The sequence below is a fragment of the Ranitomeya variabilis genome, chromosome 4 (genome assembly GCF_051348905.1).
Source record: "Ranitomeya variabilis isolate aRanVar5 chromosome 4, aRanVar5.hap1, whole genome shotgun sequence".
NCBI classification, from domain to species: Eukaryota; Metazoa; Chordata; class Amphibia; order Anura; family Dendrobatidae; genus Ranitomeya; species Ranitomeya variabilis.
This window is the reverse complement of record NC_135235.1, coordinates 176,161,737-176,175,919: the sequence shown is the minus strand read 5'-3', so window position 1 is coordinate 176,175,919 and position 14,183 is coordinate 176,161,737. Positions and strand designations below refer to the sequence as shown.

Sequence of the window (14,183 nt, the reverse complement as noted above, 5' to 3'; positions counted from 1 at the left end):
TTTAAGGGGTTAATCCGCCCCGATCGGTCACAACACCAGCTGAGTCTGATAATGCAGGGTGCTAGCTGTCATATACAGTGGTGGCGCTATTCCCTTATACCCATTTGCCGTTTTAAAATGGCAATGAGGGAATAAGTACCTTTAATGACCGCTGTCTTAATGGGTATTGGCGGTCGTTAAAGGGTTGAAGTTTGAAGATAAACAAGACTTACAAGAGTCGTTATGGCACAGATCCTCTCCTTTTCCACAGTACTGTTTTCCTTTAGTACGCAGGTTGGCACGGACAGGATTGTCCATACTTGGTTGCAAGATGATGCTGAATATTTGCTTTCCAGTCCACAAAGTTACAGGCTATGGAAGTGAAAAAGAGAAGGATTGCGTGAGCTACAAATCACAAAACCTACAATAACTATTCATGCTACTGATTCTGGACAAATACCTTCAAGATTACTGGATGGGGCAGACGGACTTTTATCTTCTCATCTTTACCGACTAAGACAGATGCAATAATTTGACAAGCTTTGGAACGGTCAAAAAATGTGTCCTTGAGAGTGAGGAGATAGGCCGCTGGTAAAGGTAGACATTGTTAAAATGGTATTGTGGTGCTTTCTATACAAAGCACATTTATTAACAGTAGATAAAAAGATAATAAGGGTAACAATTCTAAAATAAAAAACTCCAGTGATCTGTCATTCATGGCGCACTCTTCATCCTACGGACCAGTGCATATTGTTTTTCTATACCACTCCACCAGGCAAAGAAAATAGCCGTTTTATCATATGATCAAAATATACTGCGGACCATACGTGTGAATATCCCTGAATGTGTTTCTCATGTTTTTTTCGAGTAATGCTGACCTTTCTTTCTATTATGTGGTAATCTTCATCCTTCTCATCAGTAGGAATCTAGTATTCTGCACTGGTTTCTGGCTGCATTTACGGAAGATGATTACATGCGTTTTCATCTTTTTTTCCCCCATGTTGGATGATGCATTTATACCTGCAGGGGCTGTGTCCTCAACTTTTGTACTTCTGAATTATTGTCTAATGTTCACAAACAACTATGCTACTAGATTCCCTTTAAGAAGGACAACCTATCACCACAATTTCACACCCCAAACTATTGATAAATATATGTAGCTATTTAAAAAGACAAGTCCAGCAAATACCCTCATGTGGTCAGTCCGAAATGCAAATAAGGCTAAAGATCTATGGTAGATCTAAAGCCACTTTCACTCCAAAACTATTCCCCATGTAGCACTGACTCTTCCTCTTGATCAACTGGAATATCAGGCAATTGTGATGGTAGCTATATTGAAGATGGGCTACCACAGATTGTGGTGCTTAAAAAGAATTTGCTAGCAGGATTTCACACCCAACACTATTTATATGTGCACGCAGCTCTTTCATAGACTAGCCCAGAAATAAGTTTCCATGGCCAGTCCATTCCTCCATTACTGAGAAATTAACATTTGAATTGATATGCAAACGAGGCTGGAGCGCTATGGTAGATCTAAAGCCACTTTCACTCCAATGCTATTCCTCAACTAGCACCGCCTCTTCCTCCTTGGCTGATGGCTCCTTTGCATGAAGTCATACAGCATAGAGGCTGGTAGTCAAGCAGGAAGAGGTGGTGCTAGAAGGGGAATGAATCTGGAGCAACAGAGGCTTCAGATCTACCACAGCTCTTCAGCCTCATTTGCATATCAATTCAATTGCTGATGTCTCAGTAATGGAGGAGTGGACTGGCCATGGAAACATCTTGCTGGACTAGTTTATGAAAGCTGCATGTAAATATAAATAGTTTGGGGTGTGAAATTCTGCTGACAAGTTCCCTTTAAGCACCACAAACTTGTGGCAACTCATCTTCTATATCTCTGCCATCAATGTCGCCTGATATCACTGGATGATCTTGTTGATTGGTGTCCATGTTTGGCCATTCTTAAACTTTTTCAGGAAACACAGCTCTGTGAGCCCCACATAGAAAACATAATTCCTTTTACTCACAGCCCTATTGTCTATTGCTACGAGGCACAGATCAAACTGCCCAGACATTACTTTACAGTAACATCACCTACCTGTAAGAAAGTCCTGAATAGCAGCAATAAGTGGCTCCCCATTACGTGGTGTGACCAGGTTAGCTTTAGTCTGAAAAACATGTTAAAAGTAAGTATTATACGCACACAAAAAAATAACCCCTCCATGACCAGGAAATCTTTAGTCTTTTGCCCTTTGATTTATTTTCTCAGTTTCTTCCAATTGTCATAACCTTTTTGTCTAACAATAGAGCTGTACAAATGCTTGTTTTCTGCAGGACAAATTGTAGTTTTCAATGGCACCATTCACTCTACCATATAACGTAGTGAAACATGGAGAAAAAAAAAACGATGGCAAAGCGGTGAAAAAAAATTCATTATGCGGTAAAAATTAGCTAGCAGTATGACTGTTCAGGTCAGTGACAGTGCAGAGATACCAAATGTATGTGTTCCTGTTATATTGTAGAGGTCGAAAAAAATTAAGAACTTTTTTTTTAATTTGGTTTGTGTCGCCATTTTTTTTTTTGAGACCTGTAACCTTTTATTTGTCTAAGCTACTGAAAATGCTCCATTCATAATTTTAAATTATGCAGACACAAAGGGGTTAAATAGTGTTGTTTCAGACAAGACGACAAACTTTTTTTTTCTCCATAAAACACACAACTGGTTGGTGTCTAGGCTGAAATACGGTTTGTTTGTTTTTTGCAGCCATAAATTAATGGTTCAATGAATATAACTCCTTTAAAGTGGGTTTCAGATATGACAAAGTTTTAGCATTAATTTGCAGCAAAACCAGTAGGTGTTCAAGGCAGATATTTCAGGAGATTTTTCCTATTTTGCATTACGAAGGGTAAAACTCAATGTGAATTCACAGCAATACAATGTTCTGTCTACATGAACATTTGCAAAATCAGAATGAGATTTTATCAACTGCGCAGAAAACAACCACTGACTTTTCATTAATGGTTGTTTACTGCACGGTTTATAAAATCCCATCTTACATTTCTTAAGGCCTATGGAGCAACTCAACAGGATGCAACCGAGGAAATCTTACAAGAATATTTGCGATTATTATTACATGAAAACAGGAGCTTATATGTTGCGCTTGGATCTAGTTGGAAGCACTTACCCCCATCAACACATAGGCTTCCGCCTTGGCTTCTTCAGTCTGGGGGAGATGAAGGTTCATTTCGTCCCCATCAAAATCAGCATTGTATGGTGTGCAGACACATTCATTGAAGCGGAAAGTTCTATGTGGTTTCACTTTGGCCTACATAGGAAAAATATGCAGATGTTAGCAATCATGTGGGCTCCTTTATAACAAAAACTGGAAATGGTAATTGAGATAAACATGAACAAAGTAGCAAATCAATGAGCAGGATCCAAAAGGGTTTAGGAATCACTGCAATATCCACAGGGTGTGTGCCAACTGGTGGATAAGAATAGTGAAACTCACACTGGAAAAAAAGGGACCACAATAATGACATTAGATTGGCCTCATCTCCATGATGCAACACATCTAACACAGAAGCCAGCACAGACCGGTCCCTAATCACAGCAGTGCAGATAAGCTGCTCCATGGTAGAGCACTGTTCCCACAGAAGCAGGCCAACCGGACAAAACCAGAAAACACGATTCTTTCAGCAGTGCCAGGGACCTGAACTAAAAGAGCCACCTTGTCAGAATGCAGCATTAGTGCAGCACAGGGTGGCTCTTAGTTACAAACGCCTGGGGGGGGTGACCGGTTTCCTTTAAAGCGAACCCATCAGCAGTTTTGGCCGATATAAGATGCGGTCACTGCCTTTCAGGGCTTATCTCAAGCATTCAACAAGTCTGATGGGTGTTGCAGGCGATGGTCCAGCACCTCCCATCTGGCGATGCCGCCCTCCTGTTGCTTCATCCCCCCAGGCACTGCGCTCCTGCGCATGCGTACTTATCTTCCCTGTTGAGGGTAGACAAAAGTACTTCAGTGCACAGGCGCTGGAAAAGGTCAGAGAGGCCCAGCGCCTGCAGTACTTTACTCTGCCCTCAACAGGGCAGATAAGTACGCCTGCGCAGGAGCGCGATGCCAGGGAAAGATGAAGCAACAGGAGCGTGGCATCATAAGAAGGTGGGAGGCGCCAGACCCAGACCTGCGACACCCATCAGACCAGACCACACAGGACCGCACCCCCCTTATTTTTCTTATCTTGCAGGTCGGACCGGGGGCTTATCTACAGCATTATAAAATGCTGTAGATAAGCCCTGAAAGGCAGTGGCCGTATCTTACATCGGTCAAAACTGCTGACAGGTTCCCTTTAAAATTTGTAATGAAGGTGCAGACCAGAGATGGACAGACAGCTGGGGACCACTGCTCATCTAGCATTTCATTTTATAAAATTTCCTTATGTCTCTCTAAGAATTCATAAACAATTGTTAGCGATTAGTGATGGGCGAGCACTAAAATGCTCGGGTGCTCGTTCTTCGGGTTGAGCAAATTGGAATGCTCGGGTGCTCGACCCGAGCAACGAGGCCTTTGTAAGTCTATGGGAAACAGAGCACGTTTGCCGTGACCCCCCCCCCCCCCAATGGGTCCATTCAGGGTCTAAAAAAAGTCTGAAAGCGATAGGAACAGTGCTCAAATGACATGGGAACATCATGGGGAATACCCCTGGAAGCAATTCTGACTCCCAGATCACAGCTGTTAATGTTGTCAGTCTTACACCAGGCGCACAACAAAACATACAAAAGTGAAACCAAGATGGATTTTCCTGGGATATATGTTAAGGAACATCCATTCCAGGGTAATGATTTGTATGTAAGGCAAAATAAATAACCCAAAATAAAAATGTTCCTCCATTACTTGGGCTATATTCACACGTAGCGTTTTTGATGCAACTTTAGCATTGCTTTAAACCAAGACAAATGCATTCACTGGGAAATCTAATTTTAACATTTTACAACCTTATTTGGCCATGTGGTGTGCGACACACCATCAGACACATACCGTTTCATTTATGAAGGAGGGACTCAAAGTCACAAAGTATATTTTTATAGGGCCTGCAGTCGGCCTTCACTATTCTTAGAGAGCCATCAGCCGGCTATGCTTTGTTGTTCCCATTATTAAACAATGGGTCCCTTGTACTGTTATTGCATATGCAGTGAGTGGCAGGGTTGCCCAAAATTTGGACGCACCTCAACAACCCATTGAACAGACGTCATGGATGACCACATGCAACCAAAGCTCCTAGTATTCATTTGGTACTCCCATACTGTTTGCTTATGCATTGAACGCAAGGCATGCCCTGCCACAAAGTTACACGCACCCCAATAAGCCTTTTAACCCACGTACTAGATGGCCACATGAAAACAAAGCTCCCAGTATTAATTTGGTACTCCCATACTGCTTGCTTATGCATTGAATGCAAGGGGTGCCCTGCACCAAAGTTAAACGCACCCCAATAAGCCTTTGAACAGAAGTACTGGATGGCCACATGAAAACTAAGTTCCCATTATTAGTAATTTGGGACTCCCATAAAGTTTGCCCATGAAGTGAATGCAAGGCTTGCCCAAAATTTGCAGGGACCCCAATCCCCCTTGGAATAAATGTGGACGATGATCTCCGAAAAATGTTTTCCCAGTTTAAAGGAGCAGGTCTCCTATACTTGTAATGCCCATGCAGTAAGTGTATGGACTGAAACATTTACCCCGGAGGAATACACATCAACATACTGTGTCAACATTTTTATTTACAGGCATCATAAACACCCTTGAAAATAATTGCGTGGCTGTTGCATTACGGAACATGTTCGCCCTTAGTAGTGGTGGATGATGAGGATGAGGAGGAGGAGGATAACACCAAATAGCCCAAATCAATAAGCGTAAACCCATATGTGGGTGTGAAGAGGTGAATGGGAATATACCTTCCAAAAAAAGACACTGGTTTTGAGGTTAGGATTCACTGTCATCGTACGGTGGTGTTCAGAAGTCTGGCCCAATCCAGCCCTTGTTCATCTTTATAAGAGTCAGCCTGTCATCATTTTCAGTTGACAGGCGGATGCGCTTATCTGTTATAAGTCCACCAGCGGCACTAAGAACACGCTCTGACAAAACGCTAGCAGCAGGGCAGGCCAGGACCTCCAAGGCATAGAGAGCCAGCTCATGCCAAGTATTCAGCTTTGAGACCCAAAAATTATAAGGCACAGAGGAATCACGGAGGATGCTGGTACGGTCAGCAAGGTACTCGCTCAGCATCTTCCAAAACTTTGCAATCCTTGGGATAGTACCCCGCGCCTCAGGGCCACGGTGATGGGAGGATGTGAGAAAACTCTCCCAGAACTCTTCCAGTGTTCCCCTGCCTCTGCTGAGTTGTGTCTCTGTCGCCTATACTTCATTTGTCCAACGAACTGTGACCTGTGCCGCCAGCATTTACAGATAGCAATTTGTTTTTATAATTCCGCAACAAGGGCCTTCTGGTATTGCAACATTTTAGTACACCTGTCTGCCTCTGGAAGAAGAGACTGGAAATTAAGCGTCACCAACCAGTAATGACTGTCACCCAAAATTTTGAGAATATGAGGGTCACCGGAAAGGCAGCACAACAAAAAGTCAGCCACGGGTGCCAGACTGCTAACAGGCAAGACTTCCGTGTCCACACCAAGAGGACGACTGACCATGCTCTCCTCCCTGTCCTCAGGCCATCCACGCTGAACAGACGGTATGACAGTTGTGCTTGTACCATCTATAGCACATGAAAGCTCCTGTTTTTCCTCCTCCTTATTGTCAACCAATCCACGTTGGTATAACATGAGGCTGGGCTGTGTGTAATCATCCTGTATGCTTCCTTTCTCCATCTCATCGTGCCCCGCCTGCAATGAATCCTCTGATTATGAGCAGAAAGCGTTTCAGAACACAGAAAAATGGGATGGTGATGCTAATTAAGACGTCATCGCTGCTCACTATCTTGGTGGACTCCTCAAAGTTTGGTAGGATGGTACAAATGTCTGACATCCATATCCACTCCTGAGATTTTAGGTGTGGCGTCTGAACCGAATACCGATGGCCTTGCTGATGCTGGTAATCAACAACTGCCCTCTTCTGCTCACAAATCATTTCCAACATATGCAGTGTAGAATTCCAACGTGTGGGGACATCAGACACCAGTCGGTGAGCCGGAAGCTGCAAACGCTGTTGAAGCACGCCAAGGGCAGCTGAAGCTGTAGCTGACTTTCTAAAAATGGGCACACCGGTGGTGTACTTTGACAAGCAGATCTGGCAGCTCTGGGTAGCTTTTGAGAAACCGTTTAACAACGAGGTTAAGCACATGGGCCAGGCATGGTACGTGTGTGAGCTCGCCTCAGAGCTGCCACCAGGTTCCAGCCATTGTCACACACGACCATGGCTGGTTGTAAGTTCAGCGGTGTTAGCAACAGATCTGCTTACTCTTTCAGAGCGGTCCACAACTCTTCAGCATTGTGCGGTTTGTCACCTCAGCATATTAGCTTCAGTAGTCTGTTGACACTTGGCTGAGGAAGTGCTGCAGTGTTTCCAGCTTGTGACTGATGTGGTCATTTCAGAGATGGAGGGTGAAAAGGAGGTGGAGGTGCAGGAGCCGTACACTGTGAGGGCAAGCCTGACTTGACATACTGGATCCCAGCTTACACTATGCTAACCCAGTGTGCCAACAGTGAGATGTACTGTTCCTGCCCACAAGCACTTGTCCATGTTTCTGTGGTTAGGTGAACTTTCCCAGTAACAGCATTGTTGAGGGCACGGGTAATGTTGTGGGATACGTGCTTGTGTAATGCCAGGACGGCACACTGGGAGAAATAGTGGTGGCTGGGGACCGAGTACCTTGGGAAGGGCGCCGCTATCAGGTTGTGGAAAGCTTCCATCTCCATGAGCCTAAAAGGCAACATTTCGAGCGCAAGTAGATGAGAAATGTGTGAATTTAGTACTGTGGCCTGTGGGGCATTGGTTGCGTTTTTCCGCTTGCGTTCCAATGACTGGCGTATGGACAACTGAAGGCTGTGCTGGGACAAGGACGTGCTTGATGATGGTGCGAGTTGAGTGTGGATTAGACAGGCGCAGGGCAGGAGGCATCTTCACATGCACTATGGACAGGGGATTGGCTTGCACGCACAACAGTGGGAGAAACAGTGGTGTCACCCGCAGACACTGTTCTTGGAGCCTGGAGTTCGGCCTACAAAGTCTGGTGCTGGTAGTTTTGCTACCCCTGCTGATGCGGGCATGGCAGGTGGTGCAAATGGCCTGTTTGGGGTTATCGGCAGAGTCTTTAAAAAACAACCAAACTCGGGAAGACCTAACAGTTGTACTGGCAACTTCTGTCATATTACGAGGAACGGTTGCCCGCCTTCTGACTGCGGCCACCACACTGTTCCTTCCTGCCCGTTGGGGTGCTATGCCTCCCTTCCCATGTGTGCTGCTGTCCTCGCGCTGCATGTCTTCCTGCCAGATTGGGTCAGTTACTATATCATCCACCACTTCGACTTACACTTCTGCACCTTGGTCCTCCTCCTGACTTTCTGGCAATTGTGTCACATCATCATCCACCTCTTGTGACACGTTCCCACCATCTCCTTCTTGTGATCGTGGCTGCTCAAATATTTGGGCATCTCTACATGTGATCTCATCTTGCCCCGCTTCAAGTGGACCGGACGAGAGGCCCGAATCTATAAATGGAAAAGTGAATAGCTCTTCGGATTGTCCAAGTGTGGGATCGGTTGACTCCGGGCACTCGGCATGGTGGGAGGAAGGAGGATCAGGGTGAGTAATATGTGGTCCAGACTCACGGCTACTCAGACTTGACCGTGTGGAAGATAGGGTGCTGGTGGCAAAGTGACTAGAAGCATTATCCGCTATCCAACCAACAACCTTTTGACACTGCTCTGGCTGCAATAGTGCGGTGCTGCTGCGGTCCCCTAGTAATTGGGACAGGAAGGTCGAGCGAGAAGATGTGGGTGTTTGTTGTGGACCAATTTCAGCTTGCCCACGGCCTCAGCCTCTGCATGCACCATCACGTCCACTTCCCTGTCGCTTGCCACGCGCCTTGCCTATTTTAAATGGACTACAATATTTTCCAAGTGCATTACAAATGGCTGAATTCGGAGCGAACTAATATGTGTTCAGTGTGCGGGAAAACCACAGTTTTAAGATATATTGCCTGTAGGTAATTTTTTTAGCAAACTGGAGTAAATAACTAGGGTAACACCGCAAAAACCGTTGAATGGAGGCACGAAATGCCACAATTTGTTGCCCATATAGATGAGGTGTCTGAAGGAGAGACCACACTGTTCAATATGTGGCCTTTTTTTTTTTTTTTTTTTTTAACTGCAAAATAGTGTATAGAACTAGGGTAACACACAGCAAAAAAAAGTTGAATGGAGGCCTAAAATGCCACAATTTATAGCCCACAGATAGATGAGGCATCTGACGGAGATACCACACTGTTCTATATGTGGCCTGTAATTTTTTTTGTGACAATACGCAGGCTAAGACAACAAAAACAATTCTACGGAGGCCTGAAATGGCACAATTTTGAGCACAATATGTGATCCGTGTGGTGGACAAAACCCAGGGTAAAATATCTGCCCTGTAGATAAATATTTTTTTGGCAGCTAAATATTTTTTGAGCAGCAAAATGGTGTCAAGAAATTGTATCAGACACTCCAAAATTATTTTTACATTACCGCAAAAATGGCAGAATTTTCTGCGCAGATGAAATGCTTGGGATGGGCAAACCTGTTTAAAATAGCTGGATTTTCACTCTGTACTATGAAAAGGATCTTGCTGTATTCTGCGGTGTCAACATGCAAATGGAGAAAAAAAAAGCAGGCTCTGGACTGCTTTGGAATAAAATAATCCGGATTAAGATGCAAAAAAAAAATATTCCTAGCCACCGCTACCTGGGGCCAGGTATACGGTCAATATATGTAAAAGGCAGCAGCAGACAGTAATGGAAAGGACCCTCTTGACGTATGCAATGATATCTACAGTGCCTAGCAAAAGTATTCATCCCCCTGGAATTTTTTAACCTTTTCCCACATATCATGCTTCAAACATAAAGAAATCAAATGTAAATTTTTGGTGAAGAACCAGCAAGTGGAACACAATTGTGAAGTTGAACGAAATTTATTGGTTATTTTAAATTTTTGTGGAAATTCAAAAACTGAAAAGTGGGGCGTGCAATATTATTCAGCCCCTTTACTTTCAGTGCAGCAAACTCACTCCAGAAGTTCATTCATCTCTAAATGATCCAATGTTGTCCTAAATGCCTAATGATGATGCATATAATCCACCTGTGTGTAATCAAGTCTCCGTATAAATGCACCTGCTCTGTGATAGTCTCAGGGTTCTGTTTGAAGCACAGAGAGCATCATGAAGACCAAGGAGCACAACAGGCAGGTCCGTGATACTGTTGTGGAGAAGTTTAAAGCCGGATTTGATACAAAATGATTTCCAAAACTTTAAACATCCCAAGGAGCACTGTGCAAGCGATCATATTGAAATGGAAGGAGTATCATGCCACTGCAAATCTACAAAGACCCGGCCGTTCCTATAAACTTTCATCTCAAGCAAGGAGAAGACTGATCAGAGAAGCAGCCAAGAGGCATGATCACTCTGGATGAACTGCAGAGATCTACAGCTGAGGTGGGACAGTCTGTCCATAGGACAATAATCAGTCGTACACTGCACAAATCTGGCCTTTATGGAAGAGTGGCAAGAAGAAAGCCATTTCTCAAAGATATACATAAAAAGTATTGTTTAAAGTTTGCAACAAGCCACCTGGGAGACACACCAAACATGTGGAAGAAGGTGCTCTGGTCAGATGAAACCAAAATGGAACTTTTTGGCAACAATGCCAAACGATATGTTTGGAGTAAAGGCAACACAGCTGATCAGCCTGAACACATCATTCCCATTGTTAAACATGGCGGTGGCAGCATCATGGTTTGGGCCTACTTTTCTTCAGAAGGGACAGGGAAAATGGTTAAAATTGATGGGACGATGGATGGAGAGAGAGATCTGTCTTCCAACAAGACAATGATCCCAAACATAAAGCAAAATCTACAATGGAATGGTTCCCAAATAAACGTATCCAGGTGTTAGAATAGCCAAGTCAAAGTCCAGACCTCAATCCAATCGAGAATCTGTGGAAAGAGCTGAAAACTGCGGTTCACAAACGATCTCCATCAAACCTCACTGAGCTCGAGCTGTTTGCCAAGGAAGAATAGGCAAGAATTTCAGTCTCTCGATGTCCAAAACTGATAGAGACCTACCCCAAGCGAATTGCAGCTTAGTCGCAGCAAAAGGTGGCGCAACAAAGTATTAAGTTAAAAGGGCCGAATAATATTGCATGCCTCACTTTTCAGTTTTTGAATTTCCACAAAAATTTAAAATAACCAATAAATTTTGTTCAACTTCACAATTGTGTTCCACTTGTTGCTGATTATTCACCAAAAATTTACATTTGGTATCTTTATGTTTGAAGCATGATATGTGTGAAAAGGTTGTAAAGTTCCAGGGGGCCAAAACTTTTGCAAGGCACTGTACGTATATACTCACATACAGTGCCTTCATGCCTTGCACGGATATGTATAGAGCCACATACACTCACCTGCCTACCTAGCACTGCAATCTATATACCCCATAATTAGTCCTTAGAAAGACTGTTGGTTTAGCTGGATTTGTGTATTCTATGATGGTATACTCACACTAACTTATAAACCCCAAAATCTGACCCTATCTCGGCAGCAACTCTCCCCCACACTGTCTGAATCCAGAGCTGAATACGACAAGCAGGGCGGTGGCAGGTCTCATATAGACCTGTTGACGCTGTGCGGCCAGCCAATCACTGTACTGCCACAACCAACATGGCTGCGGCATTACTGTCCGTGGCAGACACTCCTTGCATATAGATTGGCACTCTAAAGAGCGCCAAATTTGCAGGGCAGGACCCCAAGCTCCCTAAGAGCAAACCCGGAAATGCTCGGCGCTCGCAGAGTACAGTGATACTCAGGCGAGTAACGAGCATTACCAAGTATGCTCGCTCATCACTATTAGTGATGTGAAGAAAACCATGTTGTCTTCTGCATTTTCCATCTTGTTCCCAGCATCAACAATGTGCATAGACTTCATCCATGTAGTCCACAACAAGTTCCGGACTCACCCAGATGACTGCAGGCTATATCTATCGTGCATATCTGGGCCACCATGAATACTTAAGTTTGGTTAATTTAGAAGAAAGAAAAAAAAAAAAAACAGGCCATTTTTCATCTGTAATGTCTTTAAAGACTAGACATTACATCCCGCAAGAAAAAAAAAAATATATAGTTACTTACCGATAACGGTATTTCCCTGAGCCCATGACGGCACCAAGGAGAAAGGGGATCGCCCATCAAGGACAGGAAACCTACAGATAAAAAGGCGGTACCTCTCTCCTGCATCAGTTGTTTACAGAGCATGAAGGGAACGTTAGGTTAATAACAAAAAAATTAAACATTTCTAAAGTTTCATTAGAGATACCACGTGATTATTTCTTAAGTACTAGCATAATTTTAAACTAGTGTGCACACCCACTCGTGAAGGGAGGGAATGTACGGGTGCTGTCATGGGCTCAGAGAAATACCGTTATCACTAAGTAACTTTTTCTGTACCCCATGACGGCACCACAGAGAGAATTTGCAGAGACTGTACATTTAGGGAGGGACCACCGCTTTCAGAACCCTTTTACCAAATGTAAGGTCCGAAGAAGAATCTAGGTCCAACCAATAGTGCTTAACCCCTTCACCCCCAGAGCTTTTTGTTTTTTTCGTTTTCGGTTTTTGCTCCCCTCCTTCCCAGAGCCATAACTTCTTTATTTTTCTGTCAATATGGCCATGTGAGGGCTTATTTTTTGCAGGACGAGATGTACTTTTGAACGATACCATTGGTTTTACCATGTCGTGTAACAGAAAACGGGAAAAAAATTCCAAGTGTGATGAAATTGCAAAAAAAGTGCAATCTCACACTTGTTTTTTGTTTGGCTTTTTTGCTAGGTTCACCAAATGCTAAAACTAACCTGCCATTATGATTCTCCAGGTCATTACGAGTTCATAGACACCTAACATGTCTAGGTTATTTTTTATCTAAGTGGTGAAAAAAAATTCCAAACTTTCTAAAAAAAAAAAATGTGCGATTTTCCGATACCCATAACGTCTCCAATTTTCGTGATCTGGGGTTGGGTGAGGGCTTATTTTTTGCATGCCAAGCTGGCGTTTTCATTGATACCATTTTGGTGCAGATACTTTTTTGATCGCCAGTTATTACATTTTAATGCAATGTCGCGGTGACAAAAAAAACAAAACGTAATTTTGTCGTTTTGATTTTTTTTCTCGCTACGCCATTTAGCGATCAGGTTAATCCTTTGTTTTTATTGATAGATCGAGCGATTCTGAACGCGGCAATACCAAATATGTATAGGTTTGATTTTTTTTTTATTGTTTTATTTTGATTGGGGCGAAAGGGGGGTGATTTGAACTTTTATATACTTTTTATTTTTTTTATATTTTTAAACACTTTTTTTTAATTTTGGCATGCTTCAATAACCTCCATAGGAGGCTAGAAGCATGCACTACACGATCACCTCTGCTACATAGAGGTGAAGTACAGATCACCTCTATGTAGCAGAAATGGTGGTGTACTTTGAACGCCGACCACAGGGTGGCGCTCAAAGCAATCGGCCATCAACAACCATAGAGGTCTCAAGGAGACCTCTGGTTGTTATCGCAATGCACCGCTGACCCCCGATCATGTGACGGGGGTCAGCGGTGCGAGCACTTCCTGCCGCGTGGCCGGGAGCGCTAGTTAAATGCCGCTGTCAGCGCTTGACGGCGGCATTTAACTAGTTAATGGGCGCGGGCGGATCGCGATTCCGCTCGCGCTCATTGCGCGCACGTCAGCTGTACAAAACAGCTGACATGTCGTGGCTTTAAGGTGGGTTCACCGCCGAAGCCCACCTCAAAGCGGGGGATCTGCCAGCTGACGTACTATTCCGTCAGCTGGCAAAAAGGGGTTAAAGAATATAGAGGGTGAAGACCAAGTAGCAGCTCTACATATCTGATCAACTGAAGCACCAGCTCTTTCCGCACAGGTGGCTGCCACTGCCCTC

The 14,183-nt window shown here is 43.9% G+C and overlaps 1 protein-coding gene across 1 annotated transcript in view; it reads right to left on the bottom strand.

The window, feature by feature from the left end:
* Positions 1-14,183, bottom strand: part of POLR3A (RNA polymerase III subunit A) — a 259,739-nt gene that overhangs the window by 127,615 nt on the left and 117,941 nt on the right. The window contains exons 11-14 of the mRNA XM_077259406.1: positions 3,165-3,305; positions 2,078-2,147; positions 440-567; positions 213-351 (exon numbers count right to left, since the gene is read on the bottom strand). Of these exons, the coding sequence (XP_077115521.1) occupies positions 213-351; positions 440-567; positions 2,078-2,147; positions 3,165-3,305 (478 nt within the window). The remainder of the gene's footprint in view (positions 1-212; positions 352-439; positions 568-2,077; positions 2,148-3,164; positions 3,306-14,183) is intronic.